The sequence below is a fragment of the Corvus brachyrhynchos genome, unplaced genomic scaffold, assembly GCF_000691975.1.
Source record: "Corvus brachyrhynchos isolate BGI_N302 unplaced genomic scaffold, ASM69197v1 scaffold101, whole genome shotgun sequence".
In the NCBI taxonomy this organism is placed as follows: Eukaryota; Metazoa; Chordata; class Aves; order Passeriformes; family Corvidae; genus Corvus; species Corvus brachyrhynchos.
Window position 1 is genome coordinate 2421083 of NW_008237239.1, and position 13422 is coordinate 2434504.

Here is a 13422-nt window from a genome sequence, read left to right on the forward strand (position 1 = left end):
TACAGTTAATTCTATCACACTTCTTGTCCTAGGAGTGTCAGCTATTTAAAAATAAAACCTGGAAGCTGCAAGAGTTCTGTTCGGTCCAGTGGGAGGTGATGATAATCTGCACACACTCATAACAGCACCTGGGCTCTTACTTCATAAAATAAGCTTTGTGTGCTGTCCAGCTAAAAATCTGGCAGAAGGATTAATTCAAACTGGAAGCAAATAACTTCATCTGACCAGAATTAACTCTAAAAGTGTGCCTAAGATTTCAAATAATGGTCTCAAATGTAATACTGTAATGATTAACATCCACTAAAATGTAGGACACTATCTAATGAAACCAAAACCACCTCAATTCTGCATGCTTTACTTTTATACAGACCCTGTCTAGAGTGTCAGATAAATAAACTGAAAATGAACAGGAAAAATCACTAGTCTTAAGATGTAGAAGTGTGAAGTACAACTAAAAAAGCAAGCACAAGTATTTTAAAGCGCTCTCTTCATGTACTATCATTCAAGGCAAACAAAGTATCACGAAGGTAATTTTTTCAAGCAGTTCATTCCCACCAAATTCAAGTCAATGTCTTACTGGCTACTGCAGTTCCAGGGCTGAAGGTATCATTTATGACTCTGTACAGTTAGGGCTCGGCCAACATCGATCCCACAATTAAATACTGCTACAGATTGTAAGCAAGAGCCCATCGTTCCCTTCTGGGAACTGTTCAGAATAATCTGAGCAAAATTTTCTTCAATGAATACCATGGTATCACTAAAGAAAGATGCATTATCATCTGGCATAATTAAAGTATTACTAATGCATTACTGAACTTGGGTTACTTCCTGAAGGAAGAGAACTGCTTCAGAGCTTCATATTTTCACCACCTGCTCTAACTGAACACACATTAATTGTTTGTGGATAAACTTGTGCTCCTGCTCACTTTGTTGACAGCAGTGTCTGTTCCATACTCTTATTAAATGCTGTTCTGTACTCATTAAGTGAGATACTGCTGACACTTCCTTCACTGAGACCATTCCCACTTTATAAGCACATCTTCCTCCCATGCTTCCCAATTATACTTCTCTAGCCTATGCCCACACCAATTTCATAAGCAGTGGGTCTTTTACAGAGGTTTTCCAAAACCAACAATCTTTCTTTCCTTCTTGCCCACAACTCTTTGTCTCTCAAGCGTGCAGCACATTTTAAATACATGTATGCTATTACTGGTCACGTCTGCCTGCAACCACTTTGGGTTCTGGAGACATTTTTTGCAGCATGTTTTTTTTTCACTGTAATTATCTGCAGTATATGTTGTCCTTCCAAATACTAGTTTAAAAATAACAAAGTATTAGTTAGATCTGGAACGTGTAAAGCTGAAAGAAGTTCAGTGACGGCATTAATATGATTCATGAAGTTCCAGCAACCATAGAGAGGACCAACTAATCAAGACTATACACACAAAATCCAAGAGGAGCTTTGCTTCATGCCAGACATATTCGAGTTGACTTTTCTGCCTCTGCTTATACATCTGTCCTCAACACCACATCCATTCTTGATTTTATTGGGAGGACACTGGGGTTCAAAGGGACCCAAGGAGATAAAAATCAGAGCAACTAAGACTTTGCTTCCAAAATGCCTTGGAATAGATTCCCAAGTAGGAGCAAAGAACAGAGCAAAGGAAACAAAACCCCACTTGATACGACAGGCATTACCTCCCTTCTCAGAAACACCATTCTGCATTGCTGTTCTGGCCCCTCCTACCCACTGTTTGCATCTGGCTGAGCCAGGAGGCTGCAGGAGATGCTGCACTGCAGCTGGCACTTGTAGCTGCTCCTCTCTGCCTCCCACCCCTACACACCTGGGGTGTCTCACTGCCTGGCTGCTTCTCTTCCCCCTCCTCTCAGCCCTCCTGCTCTCCACAGCACACAGCTCTCCACAGCACACAGCTCTTTGCTGCTTCACTCCCCAAAGGATGTCCTTACGGTGACAAATGGTGACACAGTCGGGTTTGCTGGAAAATACTAGAAGGTGTTGATAGAAACACTTTTTAAGGAACTACTGGCCTTAAGCTGCAAATCTAAATTAACTTCTTTTGAGCTTCCTTTTACCCAACTTGCAGTTGTATTGTTCTCATACACAAGTATTTTGAGAATCCCAGGACTGAGTGAGGCCATTTGTGTTAGTAGACCAACATACATTTTTAGACTTAATTTTAGATTATTAGATTTCTCTCTGGAGGTTTTTAGACTAAGCTCTAAGATGCTACCAAAGACACCATCTTCCCCAGCTGAGTAACAGGAAAAGCACAGAGAAACCTTCTCCCCACCACCCCTCAGGCCCTTTGAAAGTCACCTCTCCCTGATCCCCACCTCCCTGAAATATTCCATATCAGAAAGGAAGACAGTTCAAGAAAGACCAGAAAGCAAGCTGGCTTCATTGTTTTCATATGGACCAGGGATTTGGAAGGAAAAAATTCCCTGACACTGAAAGAATCCAAAGTTTAGCCAGAAAAAAGGGAATGTGTAACAAAGAATGCAGCAGGCCAGACTTAATTTTCACTATCAACACTTAGATGGAAACAGGAGGTTTTCATAATGGATTCTCAAATTTGAAAGTCAAATACAGCCGTAGTTTGACAGAAGCTGACTCACTGAGCTTCAGGGCATGGTGAAGCACAATCACACACACTGTTTGCCTCCTCAAATTCTCCCAGAGAGGCAAGAACTGGCCTCACAGAGAAGACAGGCTAAAGGGTGACCTCTGCTCTGAAAAGGAAAGGCAATTTTATAATGGATACTTTGCCCTGAGCCTCAGTTCTTTTACCACATTATGGTAAATACCACATTATTCTCAGCTTGTGTATAAAATATAGGACAAGATCTTAAAATCCTACAATCCTGGGATAAAGTAGCTTTTTTCCTCTGAATAGCTAAGCTCAGGCTCCCCTGGAAAAAGGGCAGTTTGTAAAATCTTTTGAAAATCTGCATGTTAACTTGCAACAGTTGCAAATATAGGACTCAAACATAGAGAATAGCTGCTCTATCTCTAGGGGCAGCAGGACTATGTGGGTCTAATCAATTCATCTGAATGAAACACCAAATTACACGTCCCAGCCTGCAGAAATCCACACAAAAGTCAACAGCAGAAAACTCCATGCTCAGTAAAAACCACCCATTGTCAAGTACAACAAAGTAGGAGGAAAGTATATGTTAGGACTGAATTTCTGGCTGTGAAACACCATCTGAAGCCAACTTCTTATAAAGTTTTGCCTGCAGGATGTAGACGGCATCAGGAGTGCAGTGAGTTGGAACCTGCCTCGTGCTCTCTGAATACACTCAGATTGTTGTTGCTAGAAGTGTGTGCAGCACAGCAAACTGCTGCTGCACAAGCATGTCAAAGCCAGACTTTATAATCTTGCTTCCTGAAAGTAATATAACATCCCAAATACAATTATATCATCCCAAATACAATTAGCACAGCACAGGCTTATTACCAACAGAAGCACATAATAACCTAGACATTTTTATTCTATAAACAAAGAAAGAACAGAAGTTCTGATTAAAATTTGACTTAATAATTTCAGCAAAAAATTGTTTGCAGAACTTGAGAAACCCTTAAATGCTTACTGCAGATGTTGGCTTGTAGGACCAGAAATTCATAATAAGAGGTTTCCCTGAAGCTCTATGGTTTATGGCACTGAAACAGAAATTTATAAAGCAAAATCCCGGTCTTACAGAAGTTGGTAAAGGCTTTGCCATTGATTCCTATAGGGTCAGCATCACTCTTGCCCTAACAAACAGAATCACCTTTTATTATCTACTTTTTACTGCATTCTACTGAAGATACTGTATATGCACTGCAATAAATGCAAGTGGCAAACTTTGATATTAGGAGACATTTGTGCTTTGAAATAGAGAAAGTAGTGAGAGGAAATGCCCAAAGTCCTCTGAATTTCCCAAGTGAATCAAACTTTAAACTATGTTTTCCTTAAGAACAGTAATTACATTCTTAACCTAAAAAATGTCACTGTCCTTAAATAAACCTGCAGAGATGTCATCAAAGGGTCACTGAGTGAACCTTCCAGGATGGGGAAATCTACTGCTTAATCATTCCAAGTTGTGGGGACTCTGATCCTAACCACACAAGAGTGGAATGATCTGAAGCAGCACTGACAGGCCAAAGTAAATTGGAAGGGATTTGTTTTCTCCAGTGATTTACTTAATTACTTTTCAAATTAAGCTAGCTATTCAGGTAATTCTAGAAACAATCTCAAGGCCTGTACTCTGTGGCAAAACAGATGTGAGCTCTGAGAGACAGCTGTGTGGGTGCCAGGCTTACAGAGAGGCAGCCAGGTGTCTGTTCCCTGCAAACAGCACCTCAGATCCACCAACCCGAGTTTTGTATCCATGCTCCTCTGGGGTTTTAGAAGACATTAAGCAGACTTGGTATCACAGATGTTACAGAGCAGAAATCAAAGGTGTTGGCAGAGCAGCAGACTCTTCCTGTTTAAAAATGACATTACAGACTCCCCTGATAATAGCAGTAAATTAATTTCTTTAGACACTCAGAGCAAAAGCCCTGCTTCTTGTATGGACTCAACTGATCCAAATGCTACTTTCCTCCTTCCTCCTTAAAAAGGAAAAAAATCCCATGTAATCTTCAACTGTAAATATGTAGATCTGCAAGTCTTCCAAGGCAAGGAAAGAAAATAACATCGATGAGATCATGGGAATCTCAGTTTTACAGGTATCACCAGAACAACATGCAGTGTGCAAGAGCTTTACTTCCCAACCCTGCACTTCCAGAAGCCTTGGCTGAGTCCTACCGTGTAAGAGTTTGGGTAGCCCTAGCAAATCCAAGGAACTCAGGGCAGAGCTCCTGTACTGCAAGTGAGAACACACAAAAAATGTTACATTTTATCACATGCATCCAGGAGAAATGCTAGGGTTTGTGAGGCTGCACATGGAGCAGAAAACGGCAACAGATGATCCAGGAACATCAGCTGGAAGGGATCTCCTGAGATCCACAGTCCCACCTTCCACTCAGAGCACGATACCACCAGAACCACCCACTCCCTGGAACCTTCCACTGGATGATTCTTGTTCTATTATGTTATAGGGCTGTTAACAGCTTATTAAGTATGTGGGAGTGTCTGCATGGCAAACTGTGAATGAGGAGAACAAAACCTTTCATCTCCAGGCCTTGGCTCCTCACTTGGACAAGCGCAAGCAACACCAGTGAACTGTGGAACAAACTGAGGAGGAACCAGTCCCCCCTCAGCTCCTAATCATCAGTGAAAAGGGAGCTGTGGTCCAGAGAAAATGAAGTCAGCAATCCCCAGGAGGAGGTGAAAGGGCACCTCCCAGGCTGGGGCCCTGCTGATGGCACCCCTCGGGCTGTGCAGGAGTCCTTTCTTCTGCACTCACAAAAGAATCCAAGCAAGTCATTTAAAAGTGCCTCAGGGCAGAGCTTGCTGCTAGATCAGGTTTGCCCTGTTAAAACAATAAATGAGGTAATGTACAAAACTGCCTTCTATTTGAGGACATTTCATTCATAAAACAGAAATACCAAAAGCTTTGCTACCAAATAAACTTCGCAGATGGGTTTAAAAGGCCTCCGCACCTCTTCCTGCAGGAGAGCAGGGCCAAGCTGTAGGGATTCTGTGGCACAAGGCACACAGCTTCCAAGGACAGCTCTGCAACTTGAAATGGGAGCTGACAACCTCCAGGTCATTAACCCGACAGTGTAAACAGGACCTATGGACACGTACATGCACTCAGGTGGGCTGGAGCAATGGTCCCAAATGCAGACCTCTACAAACACTGTTCTGCTTTGTGTTCTGAGTTTCCAGGAAAACTTTTATTCTCTGCTCCCTTCTCCTCATCCTCAGGATATGTGGAGCCTGGTGCTGGCTATATTTGTGTTGCTAGCTGAAAGAACAGCAGAACATGCCAAGCATTTAATAACAAAATTCCAGCCTTGTGACACAACCCAGTAATCCCAAGACTGGAAACTAACCTCATATTTCTACTCAGCACAAAACCTTAATCCTAAGAAGAGCACCACTATTTTCATTTTGCCTGAACCTTTCCTACAGATATGCATCTCACAAATTAAGAAACTTGCTGTGTACCAGGTGGAACAGAGTCGTATTACCTGTGTACCTATGGCATGTAGAGATTGGTAGAGTTATGACAACACAGAAACTGCTAAAACTAGTTATGATGATCTGTGTGCTCTTACACAGAACTGGCTATAGCTGGATGAGCTGTTGTTGTGGCCACTACTGGTCCCTCACTACATTGGGACCGCTCTCAGGACACTCCTACAAAGAGGAAACAAATGGAGCTTTGTGGGCTCCTGGGAGGATCATGGCTGGGTGTGAACATGCACAGAACAATTCTCATCTAACACCCCAAATGCAAAATGGCAGCGCAGGAGGCTCAGCAAGTCAAGAGCCCAGATTCAGCCCAGGGACAGATGTGCATTATAGACGTATCTAATGACTCACCAAGACCTCTGCAAAAGGGAGGGAATAAGCTCCTCCAACCCCAGGTTGGTGTTTCAAGCACTGTTTGCCTTGATCATTTCCACCACCAGACCCTAATCAGCTTCTCACTACCGCAGCTGTCCTGGCTTCAACACCAGTCAGGGTTTCAGTGCAGAAAGTGCCATCAGACACCTGAAATTCCATTTTATAACAGCTTTTACTGTCACTAACTGCGCTGCAGATGTGAGGCTGTGCCTGACAAAGCTGCAGCACAAGCCTCTGCTGTATCTCAGCACAGAAAGCAGACCTGCTCATCTGTCTCAGCTTACAAGTCACAAAACAGCAGAAAAACTGTGGCCCTACACACAGTCCTGTACAGCTGCGATAAGTGACACATAAAACTGCAAATGCAGGAGTTTTAGGGGAAGATAGAAACTGTATTATGTTAACAGTAATGATTTGTGCAGAGGGTACATTTATTTCTATACCCAGAAGCACAAAAGGTTTGTACTGCTATTTCATAGCTGTAATGTGTAAGTTTAACCACAGGGTTCATGAAATTTTGGGCTGTCTTGCTCTGGAACTACAATGTTTTCTGCAAAGCTCTTTCCATTCCCAATGTGATGGGCATATTTTGCAAAGACCATGATTTGGCCATGTTACCGTAAAGGATATACAGAAGCATCATTTCAAAAGAAACAAATTTACCTGCAACTTTGATTAAGTCATCTTTTGGATCTCTGTTAGAAGCAGTCTTAAGTACACACATAAAAGGCCAGTAGCACCCACTGCTACACTTACTCTGCGGAATGACACCACATAGAATGTATCCTCCCTTCGGTGAATTGCTTCAAAAAAGTCTTGATAGCTCCTCGGAGAGGCATAATACACTTGCAGCTCATTCCCTGAGTGCCTGCTGAAATAAAGAACGGCAAGGTAATTATTTCAGACAAGACAGTTAATTTCAGTGAGACAGTGACTTTGAAGACCAGCTTTTTAAAGTAACCGCAGCAGCTCTTCATCCACTAAGAGGAGCATGAGGAACACAGGTGAAGACAATGAAACTACTCAGTACTTTTTGAAAGTTCAAGGTGCTTCAAAGGTCTAACTACGGCAAAGATTTCCAGATTTTTGTTTGTGCTTCTGAGGTCAGCAAAAACCTGTTTGCTAGCTCAACAGGAAAAAAAAGCTTCAACCTAAAGTGTCTGAAAAATTGTGATGACTTCTGAAAATAAATTTTAGGATGAAATGTCATTCTGAAATAAAATATAAAACCATTTAATAATTTAATAAATTAATTTTTCTGCTAAGAATCCAAACCACTGAAATTGAAAGAAGTGCAAAGGTAAGCATAAACAGAGCTTTTAATTTACTGTCAGATGACAAATCCACCTTCTTTCTCACCCACCCTTTTTTTTCCACGCTATGTCCTCTGGTCAACTCAAAGACTTGCTCTTGATTTTCAATTTAGACAGAGGAGCAAAAATAAGATACTCACATAATTCTGGCTTATCTTTTCCACAGTTCTCATCTTACACATATCAGACACAAGGAAAAGATGCTCTAAACCATTCTAAGCCAAAACACTGGCAAGTCCTACAATCATGGTACTTATCCACTGTTTATCTTGGAAAGGTGAGAAGTTCCTAGCATATACTGCTATCATTTATACTTTCCCAATCCCACTCCAAAATAACTTATTTATTTAACACTGGAAAGCTGTACTCAGGGAAACCATTAGCTGGACTTTCAACCTGTCATTTTAATTTCCCCCACTTTAATAGCACACTGTGTTTGTGGCAAGGACATGATCAGGCTATCCCTCCCCTCCCAAGCTGTCTTCTGCTGACCCGGGTTTTGAACTAGGGGGGTTAATTTAGACTATTTTAGTACATCTAAAATATAACAAGACACAAATGTATCATCAAGTGACTTTCTCAAGCAGCAATAATAGTAGGCTGTCATTATCTTCTCCTCCACTGCTAACAGAGCCCTGTTGCAAGCAAAGGACTGCAGCTGCCAGGCCAGCTGCCCTTTCACAGGATTGGGGGTGTTAGTCCTGGGGGATCAGGAGCAGGCAGCTCTACACTACACATCCCCTTCTGCACAACTGTGCAAGAGAGGAATCAGCTCCCATCCTTCACACACAGGACACAAAGGCTGGAGCTAATGTGAGCTTGATTACTCATTCATGAAAACATGTAGGCCCACCAAGCCACCCCTGAGATGGAGCACTGAAACTGGGCTGCGATGAAAGGCACGGCGCCCACGCACTGCTCGGTACAACACATCCTGAAAGCTGACCCGGGGCCCACAGATCTGTGTGCTCGCCCACACTCCACAAGATACAGAGAGACCTAAAAACCAGCTATGGGAGAAAACTATCCCAAAGCTCTTGGAAACCACTGGGCCTTTATAAAGCTGTCCTGGTCACGTAACAAATCAAACACAAAGTGATATCAGGGATTACAGGCAGTACATTGCATCTACCTTTGAACATCATCTGATAACCACCTCTCCATCAAAGGAAGGGAGGAACTTCCGAGCCAAAGCCAGGTGTGAAACTACCCGTTGTTTTAGTAACATCTTTGCATATTACAAAAAAGCATCATATTAAACTGTGTATGCCAAACAATGGTGCTGAACCTGGCCATTTACTGGGAGATCAATAAGTCTTTTGTTTTAAAACTTTGAAGGACACTCTGTTATGCACCACAGAGCACTGGGATGTTACACATAGGCTTGTTTTGGGAAGAAATGAGGCAGGACACAGTGATCTATGCATCAAAAACCGCAATATTAATAGTGCAAAACTTAGGAAAACAACTGCAGAGTCTTTTTGATACCTGAAGCCTTAAGAAACACACTTACAGAAGCCCTCAACAAAATCACCCCTGAAGAAAACTACATAGACTATAAAGACATTAGGCGGGAAAATTTTCTTTGAAATCATCTTAAAATTTATCTTCTCCACTGCTCTGACTTCCCTGAAATTCTTTTCAATCCTCAGCTTCCTGATGGAGATTACAATGGAGATGGAGACTACCTCTTCTACCAGAGACATTCAGTAAACCTGAAGTTAAGCCTACTTTGAGCAGGAAGTTGCACTAGGGATCTCCTGAGGTCCTTTACAATCTAAACTACTCTGTGATTCTATGATCTCATGGAGCACCTAATAGTTGATGGCTCTGGGAGGAACTGGAAGTCTGTTCTATGTTCTTAGCAGTTCCAGCACAGTCATAGCATGCAGCTGCCATGACTCACTGGTTCTGCTCATATAAACATCATTAATCTGAAAAAAAACCCAAAAAATCTCACTTTCTTCAGAGCACAACAGATTATTCCATGCAGAGCTACATGATGTTGCACACTGTTTCCAATAATCCAGATACTTTTTTTTCAGAGTAATGCAAGCATGTATATTAAACTGCTTTATGCCATGAGCGTTGTTCATCAGTGTTCAGTCAAAACAGCTATCCTTCGTCTGCCTGTAGAATTCAAAAAGCTTTTTCTTATTTTTTTTCTTTTCAGTCAAGACATATCAAGATTTGACAGCCTGGTTTTTGTAACATTTGCCTGCAGCTTGCTCTTTTCCTCCAGGCTGATCCTGCTTTCAAAGCAGCAATGCAAATGGAAAGGCCACAGCTGTCTTTCTTTCCACAGCAACATTTCAGGTGGTGTTCTCACCAAAAAGTTTCATTTATACTCCATTCTGCTCTTACACTCCTCTTTGGCACCTTAGAGGAGACAGCCTCCTCAACAGTCTCACACAGAATTCAGGAGAGAGAAATTTTGTTTCCCTAATCTTTTCTCTCCAGTACTTCCTGCCACCAGGAAGAGGGACAAGATGGGTATGGGGAGGGGTGGGCAGGGGACATCAGGAAACGCTGCATTAATGTGCTCCAATAATCAGCAGATGGAGACAAAGAATGTAAATGAGACATAATGGTACTTTAAGTTCATCATCATAACTTGGTGATAGCTATAATGGCTCTACTCCTGAAGACAAAGAGAGAAACTTTTCCCTTACCAGATTCATGGCCCTTTGAAACCTTCTTAAAACTAACGATGTTCTCACAGATAGCCCCAAGTTAGTTCCTCCCGAAATATTCAGATCTGTTTAGAAAGGGATTCTGGAGAGCAAAGTAAGGATTTTCTTAAAACTCATGGCTAGAAAGACCCTGGAAGAGCTGAGCTGTGATACAGGGGTCCATTTAAGCGTAATATAAATTGTTAGAAGCAGTTATTTGCTAAAGGACAGAAATTAGTCCAAGAAAAGTAGCTGCATTTGGCTTAAGAATCCTGAAAAGATGAAAATGGGCATTCTTTACCAACTGTTGGTGAAAAACTGGGTTAAGTAGAAAGCAGTTACAAAGGAACTGTTCCGCTTTACCTGAGACTGGTGTCTGTGTAAGGCATGGCCATTAGCTGGGAATCTGCTTTGTCACTGAGGGAGCTCTGAAAAAGGGGAAGAAGGAAAAAATGACACAAGGTGAAACCAATAAGCATTTCCTTGGTTTGACACTACATAGAATATAACACACAGAATGGGGTGCAGAGGTTAATCAGTGCTCTGCACCAGAAATGTGGATTTTCCCACTGGTGAAACATGAGAAACTGAAATGGTCAGCAATCAAGCTGGAACAACAAAACCAGCAGGATTTTAATACAGCCAAATTTGAAGTCAACATTCAGAGACAAGAAAGGGAGTTTGGCACCATATACAACAGTTCTAAATGTTCTACCATTCTGCTTTGGACACCAGTGAGAAGCATCTGAAGTTTAACACACAACACTTCTTCCCTAGAAAACTGCAGTATTTCCCACATTGTAACGCTCAATTCCTTTTAAAGCTGGTACTACCCCTAATCAAATTAAATACTTTGAAAATTCATTGTCTTAATTTCAGCTTTGGTATCAGTATACCATGTAGGTAAAAGATTTTTAAAAATGGGAAATATGAGCACAAATCTCATATAGATATATAAAAATATAAGCACAAGTCTCATATATATATATATATATAGCCATATAGATATATACATATATCTATATGGCTACAATTCTGTAGCCTTACCAAAAAACCATGAATCCCTCTAGCTAAAATTTAAACAATAGAAATATTTCAACAAAACCAATCAGCTCTGGCCCTTAACAGTGAGTCAAATAAATGTGCTGTAGGTTGTATTTCTCTCCGTTGAGCAATTGCTTATCCTTACAGAAAAGCCACAAAAAGGGTAACTATTGATTTCATTTTAGAAAATGTAGAAGCTACTTTGATGGCTGCTAAAAAAATTCAAAACCTTGAATCCAAGAACAGGAATGGAAGAACAACTTTGACAACGTAACAATCAACCAAACCCAGCAATTTCAAATGGGAAGTGTTGGCTGCCCTAATTACAGGCACGATGGCTACTTTTGTCTATAATGACAAGTGCAAACAAGTCAGGGAACACGGTTCGTGAAATTATCTTGTCAGGCCACTGAGGCAGGAGCAGGAAGGGGCGCACCTGCATGACTCGCGCTTTCTGCTGCTGGTTGTTGGACAGCCTTCGGGATCTGGTTCGCTCCACCTCGTGCCTGTGCACCCATCCTCGGAGTTCATGGGTCAGCCTAGGAAAACACACAGCATCAACACAGATTTCAAACAAGGCTGCCAGAATATTTCAGTTGCATACAACAGTTTAGCCACTATACAGACACTGAAGATTACTATTATTTTACCTTATGATAACTTATTTTTAATACCACAGTAAGAAAATACAATTTTAAGATTACATGTGTAAGGGATTATCTATAAAGTATTAGATTCGTGGATGTTTCCACACAAAGTAGATACAGTCCATTCTTTTGTCCAACGAACAGTAATTTTGAAATTACTGGAAGGACTACTGAAATTTAAAATCAAAAGTTGATCAATTCAAGACAAATTATTGGTTAAGGCTAAATTATGGCACATAAATCTGAGAGGAAGAATGGACAGACAATGGAGATAAGGTTAGTGACTCATATCTATGGAAAAAGTGGAGCTAGGTGTTTTCAAACAGTGAGCAAAGAACATCTGCAATGTCAGGTTCAGTCTGCTTCTATCAGAAGGTGAAGAATAGAAGACCATCTCTTATATAATTCAGATGGAAATGGCTTTTAGCTGGACTTGATTTCCAAATAATTAACATTTCTACATATGAAGCGATTTCTCTTTTAAGCCACGAAAGCCCCCCAGACAATCAGAAAACTGTTATTTGGTTACTGCAAATGACCAGTGAATAGAGTGGTGAAAATCATTACTAAAACCATGGAAAGATAACAAAGATCCAAGTGGATCTGTCCTTACAGCAGCAGACACTGGCCACGTACTGGATGAACACCATGAATGGACAACAACATCATTCACAGCAGCCCAGTAGCACTCAGCCAACACAGAATTTATATCTCAACTCCTAATAAACTTTAAATGCTCACAAAAGGCAGTTTGCTCACCTCAGCGACTCTGTCCTGTTGATCAGAGGCCGGCAGGGGGGCGGCGGTGGTGAAATATATAACAGAGGTTCTTCTGAGACTATCATTAGTGCTTTGTTATCAGACACAGAACGGTCATACCTGGGAAAAATCAAGAAAAGCACATCAAGAAGTCCCTTAAAAAACTTCTTCATGACCCTTTGACCAAATCCAGAGAATGAGCACAAACACCAGCAGACCCACGAATATTACAGCTGCTCCTGTGAGACCTCTGATGCAGGTGAGTAACAATCCCCATCAAACATCCAATGCTCTCAGTCAATCCCTCAAAGGGGGCTGACAGCTCTCAACACAGGGAAGACAGATGAGCATTAGCAGATGTTGGATCTCTTCCCAAGAAGGCCAGATATTGATAGAATATGTAGTCTGTAAAATATTCCTCACAGAATGCAAACTATGTGATCTCTGTAGACACAACTTTCTTTTT

General features: G+C 41.4%; 1 protein-coding gene across 2 annotated transcripts in view; it reads right to left on the reverse strand.

The window, feature by feature from the left end:
* Positions 1–13422, reverse strand: part of ATF6 (activating transcription factor 6) — a 74327-nt gene that overhangs the window by 35023 nt on the left and 25882 nt on the right. Inside the window, exons 9-12 of one of the 2 annotated variants that reach the window (XM_008630190.2) lie at positions 12957–13076; positions 11987–12089; positions 10870–10934; positions 7278–7389 (exon numbers count right to left, since the gene is read on the reverse strand). In XM_008630190.2, coding sequence (XP_008628412.2) covers positions 7278–7389; positions 10870–10934; positions 11987–12089; positions 12957–13076 — 400 coding nt within the window. Of the gene's footprint in view, positions 1–7277; positions 7393–10869; positions 10935–11986; positions 12090–12956; positions 13077–13422 lie in introns of both variants that reach the window. The other variant, XM_017729690.1, reaches the window with a different exon arrangement.